Consider the following 12652-nt stretch of genomic DNA (forward strand, 5'->3'; position numbering starts at 1 on the left):
ATAAATAGCAGGTGGCTCAATTTAAATTCCAATTAAATATGATGTTATTTCTCTTACTAGTCAAGATATACTAGTATCGCGTGGAAGGCTATATTTGTACTCGAGGAGATAATTTTGAATATATGACAGACTTAACAAATGTTTTTTGAGTAAAGTACCTCATTAGATTCATATTGGCGACTGGGAGAGCGAAGATATCTGCCACAGATTCTTTGGATACAGCTTCTGGTGCTCCTGATATTGACTTGAAGAGAAGAAAACATCAATTGCAAACCATTTTGACCCATTTCATATTGACTGGTACCGCCCTTGTCAGTGACAGGATTTAAACATGGTCAATAGAGGAAGGCCCGACATCAATCGGATAAGTGAAGAAGTAGTTAGGAGCGCTGGCCATTAGACCGTTACTCCCAGGGCGCACCTGAGAGGCTGGAAGCCACAGCTTCTTATCAGTAGTCACCCACATGAGGTCGGTCCAGAGTAATAAATTCTCTTGGACAAGAATAGTAGCACGGCCCTCTGGAATAATCTTCCAAATTGCCAGAAGATTGGTATCACTAACGAAGATATTGCCATCGGCATCAACAGTTGTACCGTCAGTAGAAAGGGTCAAAGCAACAGCCTCAGCATAGTCCTCAAGACTAGCAGCCATAGTCGAATTTGTGAGGCTAGCGTCGACATACGTAGTCTCTATACGATATAGATCACCATTGCAGGGCTGGTGATATAGGTACTTTCCGTCCGGCAAAACCTCGATTTGGTCAAGGCCCACTGCAAGAGTGCTGCCTGCGCTTCCATACCCTGGAACGAGCGTGCCGTTGTACATCATAGGGAACTATGCTGTGGCGGAATCTGAACCAGCCAAAACGCGAACACCATTGCCAGCTGTGAGGTTCAAAACGAGAAGAGCACCAGCAATATAGCTCAAGTATCCCACTTTACCCGAAGCACTGAAATGGAAATCATCAATACAGCTGTCAGACGCTTTGATCTTATCAAGATAATAAAGCTTATCAACAGAATTTGTGGCCAGGTTCCCACCGACAAGCTTGGTCGATCCATTCAGACTAGTGGAGCTACCGTCAACTACCTAGTATCGGCCGTCGCGACCAATACGGGCACCATCAAGAATGACGAAGGTTCGGCGTGGGTTGATGACGAGTCGCTTGAATTACAAGAGTTCCATGCTACGTTCGCATAGAGCTTGGTAGTATTGTCCGCGAGAAGCTCCAGGATCTGGGGAGCAGCAGTTGTCGAATAGCGCTGCGACAGGAATTTGCGTCCATCGGCGGCATTGCTGATTCCCTGAATTGCTCGATCAAGCGAGTAAACCAGTTAAAGACCAGGAGAATACTATGTACTTTCTGTGCAGTCAGGAAAGCCTAGAAGCTCCATGAACAAATGAACACGCATAATGATGGAGTAGTATCAACCTTGGCAGGTGAGAATGTGGTATCTAGAGGAATATTCTGCGCGCTGTCCATGGTATATATTGCTCCTCTAGAAACTCAGGAGAATTTCACAAAAATACTAAGCTGTGGCAAGAATGTAGACACATGGACTTGAGTCGCGTCGCTCGTAGTTGATAGAAAGAGTGACGCGGGAAGTTTGGAGCTGATGCAGCCGAATGGAATCATCCTGCAATACTGTGGGGTCGTTGTGGAGTGCCAACACCTTGATTGTACCTGGAAGATTGAAAAGGTTCGACCAGGAGATGAAGATCCTAGCCCAACACTTGAGTGATTGAGAATTCATCTAGATCCATGAGAGGAATAGGTTACTTATGTGAGCCCACGCAAACAAGCTTAACCTCACCAGCTGCGGAGATTAAACCTAATCGGTGTTCGCGTGTATGGAGACCCACATAAATGAGCCCTGGATGTTTGAAGCAGTGAAGATTGTATCGCAATCAGAATTTAATGATGATGAAAAATACCTATCATGTACCTGATTTTCCCCAAGTATTGCCCGAAAGCTTAGATCATAGAAGTATTTCAATGGAGTGAGAAAGTAACATGAAACAGAGTCAAATATGACAAGAAATGACTTCCAGATGCAGGCAGTATTCTAATAATCCTGGCAACAGTACAAAGCGATCTGCCTCATACGCTTAGTTGGCATTATAGATACAAAAGACTTGGGTAATTTCATAGTGAGGTAATCATTGACAGGTGAACGGTGGTCTTGGTTACATTTCCATGGTTCTGATATGTCTGGCTCACAAACACTGCGAATAGTAGGAATTCTGTACCTGGCAGGTATACGGGCTGGCACATTTTGTCGCTCCCGTCCAGCCATTGCCACCGCACTGTGCCCAGTGAGATGCGGTTGCGGTGCTAGTGGTAGTAGACCCCGTGCTGGTGGTGCTAGTGGTTGATGTAGCTGTGGTTGTTGTTTTAGAGACTGTGGTAGTGGAAGTGGTTATAGAGCCAACCGAATTGGAAGGGAAATAGGGAGACAGGATGTCAAGGTAGTACGTATACGCAGGTCCCGAGGGTGGTTCCATCGAGAAGATGTAAGTACCCCACCATGGTCCTGCAGCCCACCAGGATGCTCCGAGCCAGACGTCATTGTTCTCTTGTAAGTAGTCCAACATTCCAGTGACGGCGCTTTGACAAACCGAGTTAGCACCGCCGGCGAATTCGCCCAAGAACCCAAGCTTTCCGTTACTTTGTAGCCACTCTGTTGCTGATTCGACACGCTCCTGACCGATAGTCGTGCTGACGCAAACATCGGATGTGCCGGATCCATCCGAGTCAAGATACTGGTGCATCTCGTAAACAATCTTGTTATTGGGATCCGTTAGGCTGACTAGGTTACTATTAACCGACGTCCAAGTCCAGGCACCACTCCATGAATTTCCTTCTACAAATATATACTGCGAAGTGGCCCCGGTAGCTCGGATAGCGTTGATGGCCGCCTGGTTGAGGTTTAGTACTAGTGTTTGATCCTCCGTATTGAATTCATTATCTATAGATATTAGTAAGGAAAGAGAAGGGAGCCATAGAGGACTAGACTTACTCGTGTCGAAAATGACCTTACTGTTTGATGCGAACTGCGTTGCTACAGTCGTCCAAAAGGTGGCAAAGTCACTCGTGGAGTTGATTATATTTCCATAGCTGATTCATGAATGAGTTAAGTTCCTAGTTAAGAGCTTCGGAGATGGAAGTTATCAACTCACTATCGCCCGTAGTTATGTGGATCAATGAGAGCGTAGGCTCCGATGGAAGTGATAAACTCTACCGTCTAAAAATACCCATGAGCGCGGGTTTATTTTTAGCCAAGAACAACTTACACTCTTGAGGTCTGCAAGATAAGTCGCATCCGGACTTGAAGTCAATGTATTCGGGACCAATCGTTCCATCAGGAATGGCACCCGAAAGATGTTCATACCAGCATCGTAGAGTGTTTGGATTGCCGAAGTATCTGGCCAAATGTAGTCGGTTCCTAGTACACCCGGTATATTCCCACTGCCGAACTCCGCTCCGGATTCGCTTGCGCCAAACCCTATAGAGAATGGTCAGCAATAGTTAGGTCCTGGTGGACTCTAACATACAAGTAAAGGAAGAAGCCCGCTTGGACTGGACATGAGGTGCAGCGTGAGCCAGGGCGGCAGTGGCCGTGAGCAGTAGAGCGTACTTCATGGTTTTGAATGTTGAATTTGGATGCTAGTCAGCTCGAGGGCATTGTTTCTTTCGAGTAGAGGAGCTCCGAAGTAATTTATATGAGATCCTCATCCCAGGAATTTGGGAAGTTCGACAATGCCCACTTTCTCCGCGGCGATGTAGCCGTATCGGCCCTTTACCGTTGGGAAAAGGTCTCCATGATAATAGCCAATACAGCGAGTGACCATGTTTGGAAATAGGGGTTTCGGAATGTTCACCGAGTATTACTGAAAATCTGTGAGAGGGCCTTCCGGAAGTGAACCATTGATCCAGAGAGAGTTCAAGTCATGCAGATATTTAATGACTCAATTAGACATGACAGTAGACGCGGCACGGGGAATGGCACATAAACGGCTAGACATCAGACACAATACGCTGCTACCACATTAAAAATCCAGTTCGAATGTGGAGAGTAGATGGAGGAACTTCCGAGCCAAAACAGGCAATTCATTTTATCATCGAGCCTATCTAGACAGCCAACCTCCCGGCTTATTTCAAGCGTAGTGGAGCTCCCCGCATTCCGACATGCTAGCCTCTCCTATTCATATTCGAGACGCAGGTCAATCCGAGGAGTGATAATCATCTGTTTCATGCGAGATCAATAGTACTGTGAGGTGTTCGAAGGGACTTCAAGCTTCCTAGTAGGGATTGGTAGATCCTGAGCTTCAAAAGAACGTCGCCGTCGAGACTGAAGTATTGCAGCGACCGAGAGTTGGTTCTTGGTGATGAAGACTGAAACTCGACTTGATATGAAGCAAAGAAACATTCTAAAACCCCACAAAAAAATCGGCATAATTTAAAATTTCGTCACACGGAGCTATGGCGCTGGGTGTTTTCGGAGAGAAGACCTCCTACTGGCTTGTGCTGTCGGAGCGCCCTCCGCATGGCGGCGCCACGCATGTTGCAGAAACGTGACGGACATGACTGCCGGTGGAAATGAAGTTTAGAACAACTGGCGCATCTTGGTTGGTTAATTCAGCAGAACAGACCATACGAGGGGAATTTTAAAGCCAGGTCATTCGTGTATTGGGCCATTTCGAGTCCTTCATTCTTCTCTGGACACGATACGGCAGCTCGCGGTTTAGAGACTCGATAACAAGGGGACTGGGTCGGATATCCTGGCCTGGAATGTTAAATACCCCCTTGCCTTTGATAAGAGTCAAATTTGACGGTCGGAAAGATCAGAAACCGAATATCTGGTAGCAGTTGCCATTGTTGTTGCAAGTCAAATGTACTAAACCCAACATTGTATTTTTAAGTCATTGACTCCGGATCAGCAGCATTGACAACCGTCGTTTGACTGTGCATCTGGAAAATGGCACCCGCTGGGAGCCATGGAAAGTTATGGTCTTTGCTGTTGCTGTTGCGTGGCCAAGATAGTTGAAAGTCTTTGTGTCACGTGAAGTAGGCCCCATTTAATACAGAAAGGTCTCGCTTTTCGTGCTTTGCAATCAATCGAAGGCTGTGGCGAGCCAGCGTAGTGCATAAATCATAGAGGCGCGGGTGAGCTGAAAGCCAACGTGACTGAACAAGCGGGAGATCACTGGCTATGCGCGCGGAAGGTTGTGCAAGGATGTCACATGTGTGATAACCTAGACAAGAACCAATATCGCACAAAAGGTAGAATGTAGACTTGGAAGCCATAGCGACCATGATCACACAGCCACCATAGCCACTCTTCCCCTCCAGTAATAATCAAATAAAACTTTTTATGCTGACATAAAGTCAAATAGCATATCGTAAAAAGGATTTGAAAAAGCATATCAATAGGATGGTCTTTTGCTAGCATGTCCTCAAAGCCCACCAATCAAGAACTATGTGCTATTGTAATGTTGCACCAATTCAAGAGTCAAACCCGCCAAGGCATACGTTCCTCCCTTTCATGACATACGCAAGGGCTCAGCCACGTCGGGCAGTAGGTCCATGGTCATGGTCAAGGTCCGCAAAGTGGGCAGAACTTGAATGACACAAAGCCTCCCCCCGGCAGATATGGACATATTGTCAAATGCCCTGTTCTAAGAGGAGGGAGTCGAGTCTGACTTTGTGGGGTCTTGACTCTTGACTCTTGTTCCCTCCCAATCGCCTCATCATACAACATTGAAGTACTGACGTTATGTGTAAGCTGAGTAAAGAACGCCATGGGGGTTCTTGAAATTCACTTCGCTGGCTCCGTACAATTCAGCTCCGTGTGCTGTCCAGACAACTTTGCCTTGGATGCCTCTGTGGAAGACACAGGACTGTGGCTCTTGATGGCTGCATGTGAGATCCAGGTCCAGCCACTTGATGCCTCACATCTGAAACGTAGCCATATTCCACGATACCCCTGCAAGGAGAACACGAGGCTGGGTATTCGGTCTCATAAGATACCACTACCAATCAGCGCGAGGGATTCCGCGTTCAAGTGGAGGAATGCCTAGGCTCCCGCCGAGCGGAACGGTCTTGGCATGAACTTTCATCACGAACCTTGATAAGGATGTTGCCATCTCTTCATCGATCGCCTTGATGTGGCCTTGGCTCCACTCAGAGCAGAATTAACTGCCGCATCCAGGTTTTTTAAATCCACGGTCCAACGAGGCGCTGCACTTGGCATACCCACCGATCCACATTCAAATGTTTCGAGACAAGGAAAGTTCACAAAATTGGGAAGACCCAAGAGAAAAAGATGTCGTCAGCTATTCGATGACTACATATCAGTCACAGGAAACCGTTCTAGCATATCTGCCAAGGTCCCCAAGTGAAATAATGGAAATTTGACATCTTCTAAACAGACCTAGGATCAGCAGCTTCTTATCCCGATGATACCCTCAGCTGGTAGAAATAAAAGGCCATTACTCGCCGGGCTCATGGGGGAAAAAAGCCAACGGAGGATCCGGAGTTTTTCATTTTCATCTCAAGGGTAGTTTTGAATTCGGGGAGGATTCAAAAGCCACCCGAGCAACTATCTGTATACCAAGAATAGCTCATTGGAAGTCCAAGAGACCAAGAAAATCACCAAATCGTCAGCTCGCAGATCTTTGCCGGTATTTTTTTTTAAATCAATTCACCCCTGCAAGCTAGATCGGAAGTCGAATTCGAACTCTATAAGCCGAGTTTAAAGCCCAGAACTTTTCATCAATCAAATTAAGTAGAAAAGTCTTGTTACGTCGCAAACGCTCTACGATGTCCTCTACTGAAAGCTCACTCTTTTCTGATACAACTGGCATTAGTCCTCTTGAAAAAGACGTGACGTTGCAAGGCCGAGAGGGAACCCAGAATCATATCTCGCATAGCCCGTCATGCGCTTTAGATGACGTTGTTACATTACCCGCTGAGGAGAGAAGAGCAGACGCACGAAGACGCCCTATAATATCGCACATATCCCAATATCTTCTTGTGGAAATAGATCCAACACGCGCGGACGTTGTTCTCATTATCTGTGGGTTCGTGAGCGGCCTGGTAGATGGTCTCTCTTTCAACGCATGGGGTAGTTTTTCGAGTATGCAAACAGGTCAGTGAATCAGGTTTACAAGCTCCGTTTATTCCCTTCTAAAAAGATAGCAGGAAACACAATTTTTATCGCACTTGGAGTGTCCAGCCAGCCAGAGTATCCAGCCTACCTATGGGCGAAATCACTTTTGGCACTAGTTGTTTTTTTGATGAGTAATTTATTTTTCATTCACATATGTCGCGCTCTCAATCCCCTGCGAAGATCAACAATTATCCTATCATTTGGTCTGCAGACAGCTGCATTGATCATCGCAGCTTCTGTGGTCCAGATAGGAATTGTAAGCCCCAAGCCCGAAGATCCAAGAGCTGCGATTCAGTGGATGCAGATCCTGCCAATAACCCTCCTCGCATTTCAAGCAGCGGGGCAAATCTGCGCGTCACGTCTTTTGGCCTTTGATGAGATCCCAACCCTGGTGGTTACTACGCTTTTGTGTGATTTGCTGGTTGATGCAAATCTTTATACCAGGCCTTGGTCTGCCAATCCGAAAAGAAACAGGAGGGTTGCTTCTTTTCTCGCTTTGTTCGCGGGAGCTATGACTAGCGGTGGACTCTCAAAGACTACCGGAATGGCTAGTAGTCTCTGGCTTGCAGTTGCTTTAAAAGGGGGTATCACGTTAGCGTGGTTCTTCTGGAAGGGAAGTTCGGATTGGCATCAACCAAAGTTCTCAATGAATGAAAGCCCAGTTTAACCATCCGGAGTCGACTCCATGGGGGCAAATTTTGTTAGCTCTGGAAGCTGAGCTTGATCTTCCACGGCTATTATGGAAGGTGAATTTTTGGATTTTCGTGAAATTCAACTTGAAGCTCAGAGTCATTTCTTAATATGATCTTAGAATTTCCACCATGTAGTAGACTCATGTATATTTTATAGATCTTGAGCATATATTAGTCTGCTATAGACTTTTCAAAGGAAACATAGCTTTAGTGCTATGCCAAACATCTCAATTGGAATTGAAGTTTCTACAGAGTACAGACTATATGTTGTGGCAAGCCACTGGCATCCGCGCCTTCATAGCCAGGCACCTAGTTACCTGTAGGAAGTTTGGCATTAGGCCTCACATTTTGTATTTTCTCTTTCGTCTTCACGCACATAGTCGTCTCTATTAATGAAGATATTGCACCCCATTGCGATGTACAAGTAGCGAGTCTCGCCACGAATCACCAGTGAGCTCTTGGAGACTCATGCTATCGTCGCGTGGACGCATTGGAAAAGCCACATGCGTATTAAGGTTGACCCTCGGAAGCTCACCCGAGGGCTGGATTTATTTAATCAATGAAAAAAGTATATCTTAAATGAGGGGAACGAAGAAGATAAAGCCATAGCGATTTAGAATCTGTCCAATAATATCATAGATCTATGAATCCTTCCTAGCTAGTCTCCTAATACATAGTCAAGATCTGCTTTCGTCATTCAGAACTTTCTGAAACATTGATTAGAATAAAAAGATAAAATATGGAAGAGGTTTTGGATCGGCTCATCAAGTTTGCATATATAGGCGATAAGAAGAATTCCTGGAGTGGGGCCACCTATAGGTCGTCATGCATTCAGTGCTAATATCACTACATCACTACATGATACTACTCATAGCATCAAATTAAAGACACTCTCTTTCGATCCGTTCCTCCTAACACCTAAATCAGGAGCATCGGGCTTGCTTCCGATTGCGACAGTCGAATGCGAGTGTGGCTGATAAGATACTTTGTTACCTACCAATAGATAAGGGGGATTGTCGCCTAATCAGCCTTGACATGCTTTGGAAAGCTTCCGATATTTTAACTTCTATTGCATTGGTCGGCTTTCACAAACTCTGTATCCAACGAGAGTGAATCTGCCATGTTCAGCCCCATATTTCTCTCTACATCATAATATTATCGTGCACGAGTATTGGGCCCCCACGAAAGGTCTCATTTTTGACAGCTATTGCCTTGGATTCAGAACCTGTCCTCCGTACCGATGCTCACCCTATTACGGGAAAGGCATGATCTTGCTGAAAGACACTCAAAAATGATGCGAGTTTCTTTCTGAATCTCGCTTCTGGCATCATATTGCCTTCAATCTATTTTCTTGCCCTGGTCGGCGCAAGTTGCCGGTGGAAGAGCAAGTGTCGGGAGAATAATCCCAACGGGCTCGATTCCGAAAGGCAAAAAGTGCGGGGAAACCAATCATTGGAACTTAGCTGTCCCGTCATTGGGTGGCACGGATGACATTCGTATAGATAACAACTTCGCCCGCTAAAATGTCAGCTTAGATTAGCTACACATACGATTATACTTTTTACTTGTCTACTTGGAATTATGTATTTAACCTGCCAGCGACCCACTATTTCGCTCATGCCTCGATTGTTTAATTCTCTAAATGATCATGGCTATTCCTACGGAGAAGATACTGGCGATGGACTGTAAAGAGGAAGAAGCTCCTCGGGTGGTGGCTGACCAGAAGGAAGGAACAGTCCTTGATAATAGCGATCAGCTTAGGCGACATCTAGGCAATCGCCAAATCCAATTGATTGCCATCGGAGGCTCCATTGGGACGGCAACTTTTGTCACAATATCCTCTGGGCTAACCAAGGGAGGCCCAGCAGGCCTCTTCCTCGCTTACGCTCTTTACTCGTGCGTTTTGGGTCTGGTCAATAATTGCATGGCTGAGATGGCGGTTTTTATGCCTGTTAGTGGCGCCTTTATCCGAATGGCAGGTCACTGGGTGGATGAGGCGGCTGGGTTTTGGGCGGGATGGAACTTTTTTATCTACGAAGCACTCTTGATTCCTTTTGAAATCACAGCTCTGAATTTAGTCTTGACGTACTGGCGAGATGATATCCCGGTAGAGGCCGTAGTATCTGCTTGCATTGTCCTTTACTTGTGAGTTTCAATAATGGTAGTTCCTCTCAAGATCAAAGGCTAATGGATTCAACTATAGCATCCTCAACGCAGTTACGGTCAAGTGGTATGGAGAGGCTGAATTTTGGCTCGCCTCAGGAAAGTGCATCTTACTCTTGATTGTCTTTCTCTTTACCTTCATCACCATGGTAGGCGGCAACCCTAAGCATGATGCGTATGGGTTCCGTTACTGGAATGATCCTGGCCCCTTCGCCGAGTATATCGCCACAGGAACTCTAGGTCGTTTTGAAGGCTTTTTGGGCGCTCTCTGGAGTGCCTCGTTTACAATCGTGGGCCCCGAATATATGTCCATGGTAGCCGGGGAAACGAAGCTTCCCCGACGCTATTTAAAGTCCGCTTTCAAGACAACTTATGCCCGGTTTGCTTTCTTCTTCATCGGAAGCGCCCTATGCGTCGGTATTGTGGTTCCATATAATGAGAAGACGCTGCTGGCCATCCTGGATGGATCAGCTAGTGGCTCGGGAACTGCAGCAGCGTCTCCATATGTCATTGCTATGAGAAATCTGGGAATTTCTGTGCTACCACATATCACCAATGCATTATTAGTGACAAGTATTTTCTCTGCCGGGAACTCCTATGTGTATTATGGCAGCCGCAGTCTGTATGGCCTTTCTTTACAAGGTCAAGCACCGAAGTTCCTGGGCCGGTGCACAAAAAAGGGAGTCCCGATCTACTGCCTCCTCGTCGTGATGGTCTTTCCGTTCCTTGCATTCTTGAATGTCTCCAGCGGCTCTGCTAAGGTTCTTACATGGCTCATCAATATTATCACCGCTGCTCAGGTGATTGACTACATTGTCATCTGTATAACCTACATCTTCTTCTATCGTGCTCTTCGCGCGCAGAATATCGATCGCCGCACCCTTCCTTACTATGGCTATTTTCAGCCTTACTCCGCTTGGATTGGCCTCGTCTGGATGACTATGATTGTCTGCGTATACGGCTATTCGACATTTTTGCCGGGAAGTTGGAGTGTGGGTGATTTTTTCACTTATTACACCATGGTCCTCGCGGCACCCGTACTTTTCATTGGATGGAAACTGATCAAACGCACCAAGTTCATCAAGCCTCAGGAAGCAGACCTAGTCTGGGACCGGCCGGTTATCGATGCTTACGAGGCTACTTTTACAGACTATGCCCCCGGCTTCTGGACCGAAATCTTACAGATGTTCGGGCTGCGGAGGAACCACAAGGAGCAACGGCAGGTGTGATTATATGTAGTATGGGATTGTGGACTATGTATTTAGACAAGTTCAAACAAATCGGTACTATTACTAAATAGGATTGTTCAAGTAGTAATTTATCGCGCGTCAATGAGTGGCACAACCCTCATGAAAAAGGCGCTTGGACTCACGAACCCGGGTGCACTAGCTGCCCAGGCGTCTATTGAAGCTGGGCTCGGTAATATGGGGTAATTCCAGCTACCGGGTGCAAATTTGAGAGTAATGTAGTCAAGCCGTGGATTGCTGAATACTAGTAGTGTGATAAACTTGAGACACTTGTCATAAAAAAGTTCAAGTTTGATTTGTTGAAGAAAGCTGAAAGTATATACAAGTAAATCTTGAGCTTGCTGCGGCCATCGACTGAAACTTTGAAAGGAGGAAGGATTACAGTGAGGCGATGTTCGGCTGCGCCTGAGTGTGATCAATGTGCATATACGAATCAGCCACCGAGGTAACACAGCAATCAAGTGAGCCTGTGTTCGAGGATTGAAAAAAATGGAATTTACAAATAGCCAAAGGCAGGTAAATTGAGTCAGCATTTCTATTTTTGAAGAAATTTTCCTTGGGTCCCATTACCGACCAATACTAGTATCGCCTAGTCACCCATGGCTTCTTACGGCTAAGTTTAAGTTAGTATCAGGCACAGTCTACATTGCACTAACTCATCAACTTTAACATGCATGATGGCATTCCCCGCTTCCTTCCGACTAGGACTTGATATCACAAATGTTGTTGGGCCGCTCGTAAAGACAATTCTCCTCCTGGGCTCGGTTGACATTTTCCAGGAAATCAAACGGTCTAAGTCGGATGGCATTACAGGGCTGCATCTCGAGGCTCTCATTGGCCGTCACCGAGTAGCGGAGTATATGAAAGAGAATTTTCAGCGCATCGTTGCTCAGTCACATCAAACTATATTCTCTAGAATTCTTCAAAATGAAGGCTTCGTTCTTGAAGCTGGAGCTGGGCCGAGTGTTCGACAAGCGCTTACCGATTCAAACCCAGCTTGGCTTTTAATGATCATTCAAATGTCTGTCCTTGGTTTCTCAAATGAGCAAGAATCCCTAGCGCAGGCAATCACAACTGTGACGAGTGAGATGCTTCACTCATCGGCAGTGGATAAGAGGCAGGATCTAGACTACGTATCCATCCTAGCCGCTCTCAGTGCCTGTCAGCAACAAACCGCCAATTTTGTCTATGTGGACTTTTTCGAAAGAACAGAAAAAAAGATTCACGACGCTATAAGAAACTCTTAAATAACAAAGCGACCCATCAAAAAGCGCCGTTTGAACGACTCTGTAAACGCGAAAATTATGTCAAGTGTCACAGACCGGTCATTACCGTTCGTTGTTCTGAAAGCATTATTTATAAAGCTTGTGGCAGTAC

At 46.0% G+C, this 12652-nt stretch overlaps 5 protein-coding genes across 5 annotated transcripts; 3 read left to right on the forward strand and 2 right to left on the reverse strand.

The window, feature by feature from the left end:
• Nucleotides 1–325: 325 nt before the first annotated feature.
• N7478_009181 (uncharacterized protein) lies at nt 326–826 on the reverse strand (the record flags this gene model as incomplete). Its single annotated transcript, XM_056925395.1, has 1 exon — nt 326–826. The coding sequence occupies one exon, from the start codon at nt 824–826 to the stop codon at nt 326–328; it is 501 nt and encodes a 166-aa protein (XP_056778121.1).
• Nucleotides 827–955: 129 nt separating this feature from the next.
• N7478_009182 (uncharacterized protein) lies at nt 956–1201 on the forward strand (the record flags this gene model as incomplete). The annotated part of the gene is made up of 1 exon (XM_056925396.1): nt 956–1201. One exon carries the CDS (start codon nt 956–958, stop codon nt 1199–1201), a length of 246 nt encoding a protein of 81 aa, XP_056778122.1.
• A 1017-nt stretch (nt 1202–2218) lies between these two features.
• Nucleotides 2219–3644, reverse strand: egl2 (putative endoglucanase; the record flags this gene model as incomplete). Its single annotated transcript, XM_056925397.1, has 5 exons — nt 2219–2970; nt 3022–3119; nt 3182–3246; nt 3296–3507; nt 3557–3644. 5 exons carry the CDS (start codon nt 3642–3644, stop codon nt 2219–2221), a joined length of 1215 nt encoding a protein of 404 aa, XP_056778123.1.
• A 5863-nt stretch (nt 3645–9507) lies between these two features.
• Nucleotides 9508–11257, forward strand: N7478_009184 (putative general amino acid permease (Agp2); the record flags this gene model as incomplete). The annotated part of the gene is made up of 2 exons (XM_056925398.1): nt 9508–10010; nt 10069–11257. 2 exons carry the CDS (start codon nt 9508–9510, stop codon nt 11255–11257), a joined length of 1692 nt encoding a protein of 563 aa, XP_056778124.1.
• Nucleotides 11258–11952: 695 nt separating this feature from the next.
• N7478_009185 (uncharacterized protein) lies at nt 11953–12522 on the forward strand (the record flags this gene model as incomplete). Its single annotated transcript, XM_056925399.1, has 1 exon — nt 11953–12522. One exon carries the CDS (start codon nt 11953–11955, stop codon nt 12520–12522), a length of 570 nt encoding a protein of 189 aa, XP_056778125.1.
• Between the last annotated feature and the right edge of the window lie 130 nt (nt 12523–12652).

This window comes from Penicillium angulare, assembly GCF_028827245.1.
Source record: "Penicillium angulare strain IBT 27051 chromosome Unknown utg000005l_segment0_segment0, whole genome shotgun sequence".
NCBI lineage: Eukaryota > Fungi > Ascomycota > Eurotiomycetes > Eurotiales > Aspergillaceae > Penicillium > Penicillium angulare.